General features: G+C 36.7%; 1 protein-coding gene across 4 annotated transcripts in view; it reads right to left on the bottom strand.

Moving 5' to 3' along the window:
• The window catches only part of LOC130928531 (gastrula zinc finger protein XlCGF57.1-like), a 73,303-nt gene extending 59,240 nt beyond the window's left edge, over positions 1–14,063 (bottom strand). For all 4 annotated transcript variants that reach the window (XR_009066695.1, XM_057855213.1, XM_057855212.1 and 1 more), the window contains exons 1-2: positions 13,836–14,063; positions 4,457–4,507 (exon numbers count right to left, since the gene is read on the bottom strand). Coding sequence is in view for 3 of the 4 variants with exons in the window: in XM_057855213.1 (XP_057711196.1) it covers positions 4,457–4,463 (7 nt within the window). In the remaining variant the exon portion in view is untranslated. The remainder of the gene's footprint in view (positions 1–4,456; positions 4,508–13,835) is intronic.
• Between the last annotated feature and the right edge of the window lie 3,217 nt (positions 14,064–17,280).

Raw genomic sequence — 17,280 nt, 5'->3', positions numbered from 1 at the left:
GTGTTCGTGGCTGAGCGGGAAGACAGCGTATCACCTCAAACGAACTCCACTGGAAACATATTTAAAGGTAAGCCTGTTGCTTTTCTTCAGAGCCTTTATCAACAATGATGTCTTACGGTGGAATAAACCGCATATGTCATCAAAGTTGTACATAAAACGGTTTGTCTGACACAACGCAACAAAGTTACCAAAATTGTAAGGAACAGTGCATTTGCTGTAGCTGGCATACAAGCGAAGACCTACATAGCCTTGATATTAGCTATGTAGAACTTAGTTCAGGCAAAGGTAATTCTTTTTCCAATTAAAGCACTAAAATCACTAGATATGACCCAATCAAGCCTTGTCTAATTTATTGAACACAAACACAGTGCAGCCATTTTTCTAACTAGCTAGCTCCGTTCCCATATGTAGCATTAATTTGGTTTGGGATTGGTTGATAAAGTCACTTCACCACAAAATACTGAACTAAACCATGACACCTGCTTGAATTCCTTGATATGAATTAACTGTGAATGGTGTTTTTTTTTGTATTTTTCAGATTCACTGAAGAGGCAGATAGGGATGGCCGCGTCACAATATGCATTTGCTGCTGTAGTGGAGATAACTTTACTGAGAGTTAATGAAGTTTTCTATTGTTCTGATTCAATTGAAATTGGGAAATCTAGTTTTTATTGTATTATTTATTCATTATTAAATTATTTGATATTTTTCTTTTTAATCATTCATGTATAATATTTTATTAGTCACCCTAGCTGTTTCTTCCGTCTATCACCAAAGCAAGACCTTTAAATATGGTAGAGGTACATGATAATTATTGGTCCGATAATTATCGGTCCGATAATAGGAATTATGACGTCATCCAAATAAATCCAATAATTATTATTAATAGGACCTATAATACACGTATAATATTGTTGGCACGGTGTTGGTGGATTGAGATGTGTGCGTTTGTTTCCTCTCCTGTTTTGGCAGTACAACGTATTAGTGACTGCGTGTGGTTTGGGAAGAGGGAGTTTTACAACAAATCAAGCGCTCCCTTTCTGTGCCATAATGCTCAAGTGACAGCAGTACTGTGCAGCACGGCTGGCTAAGAAAAAAACTATCATAATATCTGTAGGGTGGGATTTGTCAGAGGAAACCGCTTCACCAGCAATTTGTGACACAAGCAAAAGCCGGAGTTCCACGAGGAGGGAAGAAGGTGTCGAGCGACAACACATCTTAGTAAGCCACCTAAAAGATCACAATTGCTTCAATGGTGTTTTAAAAGTGTACGACGACGTGCGGGCTGCAAATGAAGCTGCCCAGCCAATTTCAAAGCCAGCTGTGTGGCCAAATGTAGGCGCTTGACGACCAGCCTTTTTCCCTTGCATAAAACATAGGATTCAGGCGGCTACTTCGTCAATTGGAGCCCACATTCATCACTCCAAGCCGCCGCCACTTTTCAGATAAACGTTTACCCGCAAAGTATGATGAGATTGTCTCGCTCCTCGATTGTCTCGCTCCTCGATACTTTGATCGGTAACCATGCGTGGCACATATAGGTTTCACCACAAACATATGGACGTGTAATGTTAGTCATTTGGTTATTGATAGGCGTAATTGCCAGGTTAAATTGTTTCATAGACCAAGACCACAGCAGTCTCCTCTCCTGTAGCAACAAATGTTTTTATCTGTTGACAAAGCACAATACATGTTGGGTTTATGTTTTAGTTCAGTGCTCATTGTTCAAGAAACACCTCTTCAATGACATTGACTAATTGATTGTGATTGACTCAAACTATATTTGAAAAAATAAACATTGGCACATTATTTGAAGTCCAGACTGTTCTGGTCTTTTGTTTTGTTCATTATAACAATGTTGATGTCATCATGAAAAATCTGGTTAGGTCAAAGGCAAATCTATGTTGAATCCACCACTAGTTTTTTTAACCTCCAGGGGTTCAAAAACTGAATATACATCTAAAAATTATATATTTATTATCGGTTATCGGTATCGGCTTTGAGGAGCAGGAAGTTATCGATATCGGTTTCAAAAAATGGATATCGCGCACCCCTAAAATATGGGCATATTTGAAAGCATTAATAGCATCATGGTTGAAATTGAAGAAAAACATAACATTGATTCAGCATTGTTCCAAAATTATTAATAATCGAAATGACGTTTAGCTTTTGTAAGGATTTCAACGTTTGAACGACATTAATCGAGGGTGCAAAAGTGATGACAAATAAACGTCGGCTGTCAACGTTGATTCAGCGATATAAGATTGACAGTGGAATGTTTATTCAACATCATTTCAACGTCTGTCTGCTACCTGGGAGGCCTAGGCCATCAGAAAAAAAATTAAGAAGACAATAAATAAATGATTATTTACCGATTCCTAATAAATGACCAACAAAGCTACTGTGGAAAAGTAAAGGAATGGTTATAATCTGACCCCTACTGCCACATATACCTGTATCAGAAACTTCATTCTCAAGCTTGGCCCAATAATGCCTCAGCATTGAGGAGGTGGCTGCTGTTTGTGTATGACAGGTTGAAAGTACAAATGCGACATTTCACCTACAAAAAACTAATGTGAATAATAAACTAAAAGTTACTTTTAAATTAGTTATATTTTGAATGGACCATGACAAGTCGAAAATCTGGAGTATTCTCCTGACAGTTTGGACTAGAGATGTCCCGATCCGATATTTGGATCGGATCGGATGCCGATATGGGCAAAAAAATGTGCATCGGAATCGGATCGGAACATGGGAAAAATTCCGATCCTGTTTTTTTTTTTTTTTTTTTTTAAGTCCGGTCCGGGTTTTCCAGCGCATCGATTTACATAATCCATTCCAATTTTTGCTTCGGTTTCCCTAAAATCCGGTCCGCATTTTACGGCACACCTTCAACACACTACATTTACATTACCGTCTCCCAATTTACCGAGAGACTTTATCGGTAAAAATGTCAGCTGTGTGGGATCATTTCACCTTAAAGGACGACAAAGACGAAGAGGCAGAGAGCTACATATGCCACAATAAAGCCAAGCGTTGTGGTAAAGCTGTAGGAAGTTTTAATACAACCAACCTAATCAAGCATTTAGCGAAATACCACCACAAACAATATGAGGAGTATGTTAAGAAAACCGAAGACAAAAAGAAAGGTCCTACGCAACTAACACTGGCAGAAACTTTTGCTATGCGTGACAAACTGGCACTCGACAGTCCCAAAGCCCAGGGAATAACATGCGTCATTGCCAAAGAATTCATTCTGGATGACGAGCCATTATCTCACGTGAGTAAAGACGCACCATCCAACACGCGATTCAGCCGTGGAAGATTCGAGAACGATTCAAAAACATCCACATTCCCGATTATTGAAATACTGTATGTCAAGTAAAGCGGAACTAATACACAGCGCGGTCTTCGGGACGCAATGAGACAAATGTTGAAAGTAGACAGAAGGGAAATTATGAAATAACAGGAGCAATTTTAACAACTTTAACAGTTGATTCGCAAAATTAAATGAATTGAATGTAGTTTAAAGCTGCTGATACAGAATGGGGACTTGAGTATTTTATTTACTGTTTTAAAATGTTAACATGATACTGAAATAGTCGTTTATTTAAACCTGAGAGGTTTTTTATACAATTTTTGCAACTAATGCACGAACCATTAAAAGCATCTAATAGCTTGGGGGATTTGTGGGATTTTCTCCTGAGGTTGTTGGTGTGTTTTGCTTTTTTAAGACAGTTTACAATATTATTTGCACGTTTTACTGACCGACTATGCCATTTCTGTTTGTTATTTATAATGTTTTGTGTTTGTCACTGAATAAACACGTCAGTTTCTTGTTACCAACCGTTGTGTGTTATTCAAACTCGCCTAATTCAGCTGGCTAGTTGTTATCAAGAGTACTAAAACCTTTTTCAACATGAGTCTGACAACTAAGTAAGGAGGCTAAATAACTTTAAACTTTAACACATGCTCAGATAGGTTCGGTATCGGCTAGTATCGGTATCGGATCGGAAGTGCAAAAACCTGGATCGGGACATCCCTAGTTAGGACATTTATTGGATTGGGAAAACCCCATATCGTACGGATTAAACTGGGTTGTATGCCATCTACGCAGTATTTTCAACTGGATAAATTGCCATTTATAGACATTGTAAATGTATTTTTGTAGATTTGTGTCCAGCAACTATGTAAGAACTGAGAGGTCATTTCTCCCTTTTTAGATAGCTAAATATGTAGAATTGTTACAAGAAAATAATTTAATTGAAGTGCTTTACATCACTTTAAAATTAGTAAAACGATCAAAAACAGAAGATAAAATCCTTTCCTTTTGGCTTTAAAAATCACGAATGGGGTGCTGCGTGACAGCCCTAGTTATACATTTCGTGTCTTTAAACGTTCGAATTGTAATGTATAGTATTTTCGAGACAACTGAGTCAAAAGTCAACTTACTCACCTGACATTTTGGGACTTGATGTTTGCTTGCTCGGCGACGTGTCGAGCCCAGACCGCGGTGAACTGAGCCGCGTTTTGTCCAAGCCAGCCGCACTTTGTTTTCTTTTGCGTTTCCCTTTCGGGTATTACCGCACCGTGATAGACGGCGTAGGTGTGGTGCATTTAGTCTATATACAACAACAACATGCCTGTGACGTCATGTGCTAGAATGGCCTAGTGGTGAAGTTATTCGTGGCTTATACGTGACAACGCTGGTTCGTATCCCGCTTAAGAACTGTGTTTCTTTGTATTTTTCTATGGCTGCCTGACTAATTAAAAACTGTTAAAATAAAAAAATTTAAATCAAGCACGCATTTTGTCTCAAGTATATTGACAGATCGTAATCAATATGTGCTAGGATTTACAGAAACATGGAAAATGTGTAGCTGTCTTAATTATAATTTTTTTTTTTTAAATCCAACAGAGAGGACAGCACTACGAATGTAGACTGATAATTAACAAAAGGTGACATCACAGCTATTAAAATTTGAATCAAGTCAGTCAATCAAAAAATTATGAAAAATTTGAAAAATTTATAAATGTATAAATTGGAAAACTAAGAGGTGTGCCCTGATCTCCAAGTAAAGTACTTCAACCCTGCACTGGTTTGGGGTCAAAAGGTCAAATGGGCTAGGAGCTATTGAAGTTTGAAATTTGTCGGTCAATTTAAAAAATCATTAAAAATTTATAAATGTATAAATTGGAAAACTAAGAGATGTGCCCTGATCTCCAAGTAAAGTACTTCAACCCTGCACTGGTTTGGGGTCAAAAGGTCAAATGGGCTAGGAGCTATTGAAGTTGGAAGCAAGTCAGTCAATTTAAAAAATCATGAAATATTTTTAAAGAGATAAATTGGAAAACTAAAAGGTGTGCCCTGATCTCCAAGTAAAGTACTTCAACCCTGCACTGGTTTGGGGTCAAAAGGTCAAATGGGCTAGGAGCTATTGAAGTTGGAAGCTAGTCAAAAAATAAAAAAATCATTAAAAATTTATAAAGAGATGAATTGGAAAACTAAGAGGTGTGCCCTGATCTCCAAGTAAAGTACTTCAACCCTGCACTGGTTTGGGGTCCAAAGGTCAAATGGGCTAGGAGCTATTGAAGTTGGAAGCTAGTCAGTCAATTAAAAAAAATCATTAAAAATTTATAAATATATAAATTGGAAAACTAAGAGGTGTGCCCTGATCTCAAAGTAAATTACTTCAACCCTGCACTGGTTTGGGGTCAAAAGGTCAAATGGGCTAGGAGCAATTGAAGTTGGAAGCTAGTCAAAAAATAAAAAAATCATTAAAAATTTATAAAGAGATGAATTGGAAAACTAAGAGGTGTGCCCTGATCTCCAAGTAAAGTACTTCAACCCTGCACTGGTTTGGGGTCAAAAGGTCAAATGGGCTAGGAGCTATTGAAGTTTGAAATTTGTCAGTCAATTTAAAAAATCATTAAAAATTTATAAATGTATAAATTGGAAAACTAAGAGGTGTGCCCTGATCTCCAAGTAAAGTACTTCAACCCTGCACTGGTTTGGGGTCAAAAGGTCAAATGGGCTAGGAGCTATTGAAGTTGGAAGCTAGTCAAAAAATTAAAAAATCATTAAAAATTTATAAAGAGATAAATTGGAAAACTAAGAGGTGTGCCCTGATCTCCAAGTAAAGTACTTCAACCCTGCACTGGTTTGGGGTCAAAAGGTCAAATGGGCTAGGAGCTATTAAAGTTGGAAGCTAGTCAGTCAATTTTAAAAAATCATTAAAAATTTATAAATATATAAATTGGAAAACTAAGAGATGTGCCCTGATCTCAAAGTAAATTACTTCAACCCTGCACTGGTTTGGGGTCAAAAGGTCTAATGGGCTAGGAGCTATTGAAGTTGGAAGCTAGTCAAAAAATTAAAAAATCATTAAAAATTTATAAAGAGATAAATTGGAAAACTAAGAGGTGTGCCCTGATCTCCAAGTAAAGTACTTCAACCCGACACTGGTTTGGGGTCAAAAGGTCAAATGGGCTAGGAGCTATTAAAGTTGGAAGCTAGTCAAAAAATAAAAAAATCATTAAAAATTTATAAAGAGATAAATTGAAAAACTAAGAGGTGTGCCCTGATCTCCAAGTAAAGTACTTCAACCCTACACTGGTTTGGGGTCAAAAGGTCAAATGGGCTAGGAGCTATTGAAGTTTGAAATTTGTCAGTCAATTAAAAAAAAATCATTAAACATTTATAAAGAGATAAATTGGAAAACTAAGAGGTGTGCCCTGATCTCCAAGTAAACTACTTCAACCCTGCACTGGTTTGGGGTCAAAAGGTCAAATGGGATAGGAGCTATTGAAGTTGGAAGCTAGTAAAAAAATTAAAAAATCATTAAAATATTGTAAAGAGATGAATTGGAAAACTAAGAGGTGTGCCCTGATCTCCAAGTAAAGTACTTCAACCCTGCACTGGTTTGGGGTCAAAAGGTCAAATGGGCTAAGAGCTATTGAAGTTTGAAATTTGTCAGTCAATTTAAAAAATCATTAAAAATTTATAAATGTATAAATTGGAAAACTAAGAGGTGTGCCCTGATCTCCAAGTAAAGTACTTCAACCCTGCACTGGTTTGGGGTCAAAAGGTCAAATGGGCTAGGAGCTATTAAAGTTGGAAGCTAGTCAGTCAATTTTAAAAAATCATTAAAAATTTATAAATATATAAATTGGAAAACTAAGAGATGTGCCCTGATCTCAAAGTAAATTACTTCAACCCTGCACTGGTTTGGGGTCAAAAGGTCTAATGGGCTAGGAGCTATTGAAGTTGGAAGCTAGTCAAAAAATTAAAAAATCATTAAAAATTTATAAAGAGATAAATTGGAAAACTAAGAGGTGTGCCCTGATCTCCAAGTAAAGTACTTCAACCCGACACTGGTTTGGGGTCAAAAGGTCAAATGGGCTAGGAGCTATTGAAGTTGGAAGCTAGTCAAAAAATAAAAAAATCATTAAAAATTTATAAAGAGATAAATTGGAAAACTAAGAGGTGTGCCCTGATCTCCAAGTAAAGTACTTCAACCCTGCACTGGTTTGGGGTCAAAAGGTCTAATGGGCTAGGAGCTATTGAAGTTGGAAGCTAGTCAAAAAATTAAAAAATCATTAAAAATTTATAAAGAGATAAATTGGAAAACTAAGAGGTGTGCCCTGATCTCCAAGTAAAGTACTTCAACCCTGCACTGGTTTGGGGTCAAAAGGTCAAATGGGCTAGGAGCTATTGAAGTTGGAAGCTAGTCAGTCTATTAAAAAAATCTGTATATGTGAGCATATACAGGCTCAACAAGTATACTGTAAGAAGTATTTTATATGTCCAACATTAAAATTGTAAAACAACACACTAATAAAATGTGCAAAACCCCATAAATAAACCTGAACTGACACAAAATATCAAATGAATAGTTCAACCATGGTGTGTTCTCCTCAGTTTTGGCCGCATTCCAACGCAATGCATGTCTACTGTAGTGGTTGCATTTATATATGAAGAGCTGTTGTCTGTTGACCAAGGACTTGCTCATTCAAAAGTACTTGGGTAATTCTGGCCACCTCTCAGGGTTTTTACCGGGGAGAAGAAAAATCAGCTTTTGCTTGGGACCTGTAGGAGTACCAGAATTCTCTGGTACTTGTAGTGTTAAGGTGTAACCCAGCTACTGCCTAAAGTTTACTGAGATAGGCTACAGCACCCCCGTGATCCTAGTCAGGAGAACCGGTACAGGATGAAAGAATATATATCCTTTAAAGGTATTGAAAATAAAAAAATTAATTGTTTCTGAAGTGGAGTATTTGTTGTATAAAAAATAATGAAATTACTTATTTATTGATAGGCAGTCTAAATAAAGTATTTTGAAATCAAATTTATGTTTTTACTTAGTTATGTACATATCCATAAACATCTATGTGGTATCTACATTGTAATTTTTTCAAAAAATTTTTCTTCCAAAAATAGCCAGGGTTTGTTCATGTTGGTTTACAATAAAAAAATGGATGGATATAAATAAATTGTCGTTAAATTTGAGTAAAACCAAAGCTATGATGTTTGGTAGCGTTAAAACTAATTCTGATTTGCATATAATTATTGACGGTTTCCAAATTGAAAACGCAGATCTGAATACATTTTTAGGTGTCAAAATTGATAGTAAACTGACATGGAAACCCACATCAGACATATAAAAACAAAAATTTCCAAGAGTCTCTCAATTATAAATAAAGCTAAACAATTTCTTGACGAGAACGCACTCCGCACTTTATACTGCTCCTTGGTTCTTCCATACTTCTCATATTGTGTTGAAGTCTGGGGAAACACCTATCAAAGCATGATAAATCCTTTAGTCACCTTACAGAAACGGGCTGTGCGAATCATCCATAAGGTCGGGTTTCTGGAGCACACACATAATTTGTTTATTTACTCAAAGCTGCTAAAATTTAACGATCTTGTAAAGTATAATACCTCAATAATCCTCTATAAAGCATTTAATAAATTATTACCAATTAAATTGTAAAACCTTTTTACAATGAAAGAGAGACTTCAAAATACCAAAAATTCGAACAACTCGTAAAAGTTTTTGTGTGTCTGTGTGTGGAGTAATCTGGGAATGCAACACAAGCGATGCCAAACTATCTACAGATTTAAACGGTTATACAAATTTATGGTCTGGTCACAGTATACTGATATAAGGTCTTAATTACATCAATAAGTTGTCTTGGTATGAGTGCTGGTTGTTTCTTACCATTGCTGGTATATTGCCCGGTACCATTGTTGGTATAGTTATTGTTGCCATTTATAATTTGTTTGCCCTGTGTGAGTGGCCTTTACCATAGTTGGTATGGTTTAACTTTCATTACCATGTTGGTATGAAATTGTTTTTGGGTTTGGGTGTTACCTGTGGTAACTTCATGTCAAGGGACAACATTTGTTACAAAAATGAAATTGTACATAACTGTTTGAACTGATTTTTTGGTTGCCTACATTTTTGGAAGGAAGTAGCAAGATTTTTTTTGTTCCTAATTAGATGAGAATAGGGGTGGGATTAAATAAGTTTTCTTCTTCCCACTCCTTTTCAGGCATGTAGTTGATGTTGCTATGTTAGTTTTGCTGCTCTTTTGTGTTATATGTTTATAAGAGCTGTATATGTTTGCTGTCTTGACAAGGAAAATTACGGCCTGAAATAAACAAATGAAATGAAATGAAATGATAAAGTGAACACACCCTTTACAATTCACAGCTCTTTCTTTAAAAAAAAAAAAAAAGATTAAATGACAAGTAATCATCTATCAAACTAATGACTTGATTATTATTACAATGTCTACAGGCTGGGAGGATTCTTCCGTTATTTGAAAGTTGCACCTAGTAGAATTTGACATGTTTGGGTTTTGCTTACGTCTTGGAACAAAAAAATAATTGAGAAGATTCCAATACCTTGACAGTTACTATTGAAATGTTATAATTGTATTTTTAATTACGTGTTGCACATTATGGTTTTCCAATGTAATTGGATGCCTTTGTGGATTTCATTTTAGTGTACATTATTACATGCAAGACTCCATTATGTTCTAACTGTAATGTTGAAACGAAACGAATTATTGAATGAATTAATAAAGTAAATAATTTTTTAATTAAGTAAAATAGGAATTACCCAAATGATTGGAGTGGGTGGTATCTTTTACTTTTATTACTTTAATCTAGATTTTGAAGCAAGTACAGTACATTAGTGAAGTAGTAAAGTAGTAGTTTACAGTAGTAAAGTAAGGCTGTCATTGGGATTCATCAATCAAAAAAAAAAGTTATATAGTTACTTGTAATAATCCAATGCCTTTAAATATGAAAAGGAACACAGTACAACTTGCTCATGTTTATTATATACATTATAAATCTGAATGGGTTAATCGGACTCAAAACAAAAAATAAAATATATAAATAAAATATGGAATGCCAAATAAAATTTGAAAAAAAAACCCAGGCAATTAATCTATGTCAAAAGTGTTCATTAACACAATGTTCTTTAATAAATCATGTCATTAGCGAGCGAGCTGTAGGCCTATAGGTAATAGGTCAATGCATATAAGCCCATGAAGTCAAAATGTGTTTTCCACATTTGAGTTGCGCAAAAATTATGATGCATCATTCATATGTTCTGCTATTTTCACCCTATAAATCGAGGATATAAGTGGGTTTAAATTCAAAATTGTATTTATTTGCATGCACTGTAGTGGGGGATGGGTCTGATATATCGATATCGTGGGTCTGCTTTAAGGAAAAGGCCTTGTCCTTGCTTGTCTCTGGACTGTAACATTCTCCGTAATACATGCAAGACACCATTTAGATAACCTTAACTTTTAACTTATTGATCTGGCCACGGCAATAATATAAAGTTTGTTCTGTACTAGCTTCCAACTTCAATAGCTCCTAGCCCATTTGACCTTTTGACCCCAAACCAGTGCAGGGTTGAAGTACTTTACTTGGAGATCAGGGCACACCTCTTAGTTTTCCAATTTATCTCTTTAAAAATATTTCATGATTTTTGAAATTGACTGACAAATTTCAAACTTCAATAGCTCCTAGCCCATTTGACCTTTTGACCCGAAACCAGTGCAGGGTTGAAGTCCTTTACTTGGAGATCAGGGCACACCTCTTAGTTTTCCAATTTATCGCTTTATAAATTTTTAATGATTTTTTTATTTTTTGACTAGCTTCCAACTTCAATAGCTCCTAGCCCATTTGACCTTTTGACCCCAAACCAGTGCAGGGTTGAAGTACTTTACTTGGAGATCAGGGCACACCTCTTAGTTTTCCAATTTATACATTTATAAATTTTTAATGATTTTTTAAATTGACTGACAAATTTCAAACTTCAATAGCTCTTAGCCCATTTGACCTTTTGACCCCAAACCAGTACAGGGTTGAAGTACTTTACTTGGAGATCAGGGCACACCTCTTAGTTTTCCAATTCATCTCTTTACAATATTTTAATGATTTTTTAATTTTTTTGACTAGCTTCCAACTTCAATAGCTCCTAGCCCATTTGACCTTTTGACCCCAAACCAGTGCAGGGTTGAAGTAATTTACTTTGAGATCAGGGCACACCTCTTAGTTTTCCAATTTATATATTTATAAATTTTTAATGATTTTTTAAATTGACTGACTAGCTTCCAACTTCAATAGCTCCTAGCCCATTTGACCTTTGGACCCCAAACCAGTGCAGGGTTGAAGTACTTTACTTGGAGATCAGGGCACACCTCTTAGTTTTCCAATTTATCCCTCCAAAATTTTTTTAATGATTTTTTAAATTATTGACTAGCTTCAAACTTCAATAGCTCCTAGGCCATTTGACCTTTTGACCCCAAACCAGTGCAGGGTTGAAATACTTTACTTGGAGTTCAAGGCACACCTCTTAGTTTTCCAATTTATCTCTCCATAATTTTTAAATGATTTTTTAAATCGATAGACTAGCTTCAAACTTCAATAGCTCCTAGGCCATTTGACCTTTTGACCTCAAACCAGTGCAAGGTTGAAGTACTTTACTTGGTGTTCAAGGCACACCTCTTAGTTTTCCAATTTATGCCTCCAAATTTTTTTAATGATTTTTTAAATTATTGACTAGCTTCAAACTTCAATAGCTCCTAGGCCATTTGACCTTTTGACCCCAAACCAGTGCAGGGTTGACATACTTTACTTGGTGTTCAAGGCACACCTCTTAGTTTTCCAATTTATGCCTCCAAATTTTTTTAAATGATTTTTTAATTTATTGACTAGCTTCAAACTTCAATAGCTCCTAGGCCATTTGACCTTTTGACCCCAAACCGGTGCAGGGTTGACATACTTTACTTGGTGTTCAAGGCACACCTCTTAGTTTTCCAATTTATGCCTCCAAATTTTTTTTATGATTTTTTAAATTATTGACTAGCTTCAAACTTCAATAGCTCCTAGGCCATTTGACCTTTTGACTTCAAACCAGTGCAATGTTGACGTACTTTACTTGGTGTTCAAGGCACACCTCTTAGTTTTCCAATTTATGCCTCCAAATTTTTTTAAATGATTTTTTAATTTATTGATTAGCTTCAAACTTCAATAGCTCCTAGGCCATTTGACCTTTTGACCCCAAACCAGTGCAGGGTTTACATACTTTACTTGGAGTTCAAGGCACACCTCTTAGTTTTCCAATTTATCCCTCCAAAAATTTTTTTATGATTTTTTAAATTATTGACTAGCTTCAAACTTCAATAGCTCCTAGGCCATTTGACCTTTTGACCCCAAACCAGTGCAGGGTTGACATACTTTACTTGGTGTTCAAGGCACACCTCTTAGTTTTCCAATTTATGCCTCCAAATTTTTTTTATGATTTTTTAAATTATTGACTAGCTTCAAACTTCAATAGCTCCTAGGCCATTTGACCTTTTTCCTCAAACCAGTGCAAGGTTGAAGTACTTTACTTGGTGTTCAAGGCACACCTCTTAGTTTTCCAATTTATCCCTCCAAAAAAAATTTTATGATTTTTTAAATTATTGACTAGCTTCAAACTTCAATAGCTCCTAGGCCATTTGACCTTTTGACCCCAAACCAGTGCAGGGTTGACATACTTTACTTGTTGTTCAAGGCACACCTCTTAGTTTTCCAATTTATGCCTCCAAATTTTTTTTATGATTTTTTAAATTATTGACTAGCTTCAAACTTCAATAGCTCCTAGGCCATTTGACCTTTTGACCTCAAACCAGTGCGAGGTTGAAGTACTTTACTTGGTGTTCAAGGCACACCTCTTAGTTTTCCCTTTTTTTATGTATAGGTTGTTAATAAATGTACTTGATTAAAACTTAAGTAGCTGTGAGGTCATTTGACCTTTTTGTTCATTATCAGTGTACATTTGTAGTCCTGTTCTTGCTGTTTCTGAATTTTTCTTTTTTTTCATTCAGACAGCTACACATTTTCCATCTGTTTCGTTAAATCCTACCACAAATTGAATACGATCTGTCAATATACTTGATACAAGTACAGAAAAAGCATGCTTGATTTTAAACTTTTTATTTTAACAGTGTTTTTATTTATCAGGCAGCCATCATTCTTTTTTTTATTGAGCCATCATTCTTTTTTTTATTGAGAAAAAAAAAATAATAATTCAAAGACCTCAAGCGGGATTCGATCCCGCATTCTCAGGTGCGACAGACAACCGATTCTGTTATCGAGCTATTCTTCCATGTGACGTCACAATAATGTTTTCTGCTTCTAGAAGAATGTTTCGGCACGTACGCCATCTGTCACTGTGCGATAAAACCTGAAAGAGAAACGCAACAGAAAAGAAAGTGCGGCTGGCTTGAACAGAACGCGGCTCAGTTCACCGCAGTGAGCCCAGGCGCGTTGTTTTCTCCCTTTGTTAGCGGCTAAACTAGGCGAGGCTAACAAAGCAGGACTCGAAGTTTCAACGTGGACCCAACGACTCGAAGCAGAAGCGCGATTGAACGGATTCTTGGCGTGTCCGAAAATTTCTGCCACCTTTCAATAGATCCCCTTACGTCGTGGGGCCAAGTACAGACAAAAAAGTGGCTTGTCTTCCAAGCAAAACTTTTCCGAAGCAATCGGAAGGCAACTCCTCCCCCTGCCACTCATATCCTCCACGTCATGATGACGCATGGCGCGACACCGCATTTTTTTTTTTACTTTATATTTTTTAAGTTTAGTTTTCATCGGCCAACTGAAACAGAAACGATACTCAGTGGCGCCTCCAGAAATTTTTCATAGGGGTGGCCAGATGGGGCCACTTAAAATCTTGGGGTGGCCAAAACTAAAAGCCATAATTTTAGGTTTTCATTATATTATTGCAGTAAAAAGGTCAGGGGAAAACTATCAAAAAGACTTAAGGACATGGCTACTGATAAACTTAGGTGTATTCTGTAAGATTTGATGTTACTAACGATTTAATGTGTATAGTCCATAACTGTCCAGTCAACATTTTGAGTTCCACAACAATTCTGTTTTATTGTGTTATGTATATATTAGGCATAAGGTGTACATTTAACTAGGGCTGTCAAACGATTAAAATTTTTAATCGAGTTAATCACAGCTCAGAAATTAATCGCAATTCTAACCATCTCTAAAATATGCCATATTTTTTTGTAAATTATTGTTGGAATGGAACGATAAGACAAGACGGATATATAGACCCTACTCACGTGACGTCACAGCCACGCCCCCGCGCCATGATGTCCGGATACTCGTCATAGAAATGCATTAGCGCTTCGTAAATTCCGCCTATTATTGCACGTTTTACTGCTCGTCAACATTAATACTCAAAATGGTGAAGTCGTGTGTGGCGGTCGGTTGCAAAAACAGAGAAAATAGACGGAGAGACTTGAATTTTTACCGTATTCCGAGAGACCCGAAGAGGAGGCCGCGATTGACTGCTGCAATTCGACGAGAAAACTGGGCTCCAAACGACTACCACAGATTATGTAGTAGTCATTTTATATCTGGTAAGATGCATTTAATATATATTTAGAGGGTTTTGGGCTGACAACCACAATTAAGATCATTGCTAGGCTAATCGCCGACAACATACACGTATGTATGTAGTGAGTGCTATCGCTAAACCATATAAACATTAAAAGCCCTAGCTCCATTGACAAATGACATGAAATACATTAGACTTGACAGTGGATGTTACCAAGAACAAAAGATTTTGAATTGAAAATTTCGTAACTCACCTTCTGAGCACAAGATTCCTGCCGAATTTTCGTGTACGAGGACGTGTTTCACCCAACCAGCAACGTAGCATTTATAAGCTTCCAAGCTCTTAAAGTTTTTCAAATTTTCGTGAGAATAGGCTGATTTTGTGTGGACAAGATAGTTGTAAATATCAGGATATCAGATGTCAGGCGAAGCCAGCGGGTCGAAAAACATCGATTTAGGCATCAAATACGGATCTGGCGAATGGATAAACTGAAGCTTTTCCACGTAACGCCTTTTATGCAACGGATCCAATGAGTTTACAGCGTCAGATAACACCGGGGCTTCCATGAATTGCTCTATAACTTGCTCGACTAATTGAAAACAATGAGAATAGGTCTGAAAAAGAGGTACAGTATGGCGGCCGGAAACAGCGACACGCCCATTTTGTGACGTAGGTGAGTAGGGTCTATACAGTACTGTGCAAAAGTTTAGGCTGGTGTGAAATAATGATGTAAAATAAGAATGCTTTCAAAAATATGAACAATGATTGTTTATTTTTATCAATTTACAAATGCAAAGTGAGTGAACAAAAGAAAAATCCCAAATTTATTCTTCAGCATGACAACGACCCCAAACGTACAGCCAATGTCATTAAGAACTATCTTCAGCGTAAAAAAGAACAAGAAGTCCTGGAAGTGATGGTATGGCCCCCGCAGAGCCCTGATCTCAACATCATCGAGTCTGTCTGGGATTTCATGAAGAGACAGAAGGATTTGAGGAAGCCTACATCCACAGAAGATCTGTGGTTAGTTCTCCCAAGATGTTTGGAACAACCTACCAGCAGAGTTCCTTCAAAAACTGTGTGCAAGTGTACCTAGAAGAATTGATGCTGTTTTGAAGGCAAAGGGTGGTCACACCAAATATTGATTTGATTTAGATTTCTCTTCTGTTCATTCACTGCATTTTGTTAATTGATGAAAATAAACTATTAACACTTCCATTTTTGAAAGCATTCTTAGTTTACAGCATTTTTTCACACCTGCCTAAATCTTTTGCACAGTACTGTACATTCAACATAAGTACTGTATTTGTTTATTATAACAATAAATCCACAAGATGGCAATAACATTATTAACATTCTTTCTGTGAAAGTGATCCACGGATAGAAAGACTTGTAATTCTTAAAGGATAAATGTGAGTTTGTATATTGCCATCTAGTGTATTTGTTGAGCTTTCAGTAAATAATACTGTAGCAACTTAACTGTTCTGCCCAAATGCATGATGGGAAGTGGTGCAACCATGACTGAGTGTGGTGGCTGCAAATGCTATATCTTCTCTGCGTTGGGTACACTACAGGGTGTTTCGAAAAAGATCAACTCCTGTCATTCTTCCCCACGTCGCTTCCCACAATCTTTATAGTTGCTGTGGGAGAGATGACAAAGCTTTTGCCAATTAAAAGTATGGCACCAATGAATGCTTGTATCTACTCCACTCACTTGACACTGCCTCTTTAATCTCTGTATATAAGTAACACGGCGCCATTGTAGGCTGTTTGCGGCAATGCGCGAGTGAGTCGTACCGCGACTGTGTGATTAATTTAAAAATTTAATTACAGCACGTTAACGCGATAAATTTGACAGCCCTACATTTAACAAAACAAAATAAATGCATTCATTTGGGATGAAATGCATAACTGATGCTACAACAATCTAACGATATACTGGCAAGCGGGGTGGCCAGTAGGGTGGCCAACCAATTTATAGACCCTCCCCACCGACGTCACAAAACCACGTGCTCGCTGTATGGTTCCGCCCACTTGTCCGTCATTTTGTCTCTGTATTAGCATTGGTTTCAATTGATCGAGGAATTTAAAATGCATTTCATGGAAGACCCAGTGCTTTCTGATGCCGTAAACTCACTGGATGTGTTGCATAAAAGGCATTATGTGGAAAAGCTTCGTTCTATACAGTCGCCAGATCCATATTTGATGCCCAAATCGATGTTTTTCGACCCACTGTCTTCGCCCTGTCTGCCTGACATTTGCTACGCTGATATTTACAATTATCTTGTCCACACAAAATCAGCCTATTCCCACGAAAATTTGAAAAACTTCAAGAGCTTGGAGGCTTATA

This window comes from Corythoichthys intestinalis, chromosome 13, assembly GCF_030265065.1.
Source record: "Corythoichthys intestinalis isolate RoL2023-P3 chromosome 13, ASM3026506v1, whole genome shotgun sequence".
In the NCBI taxonomy this organism is placed as follows: domain Eukaryota; kingdom Metazoa; phylum Chordata; class Actinopteri; order Syngnathiformes; family Syngnathidae; genus Corythoichthys; species Corythoichthys intestinalis.
This window is presented reverse-complemented; position numbering and strand designations above follow the sequence as displayed.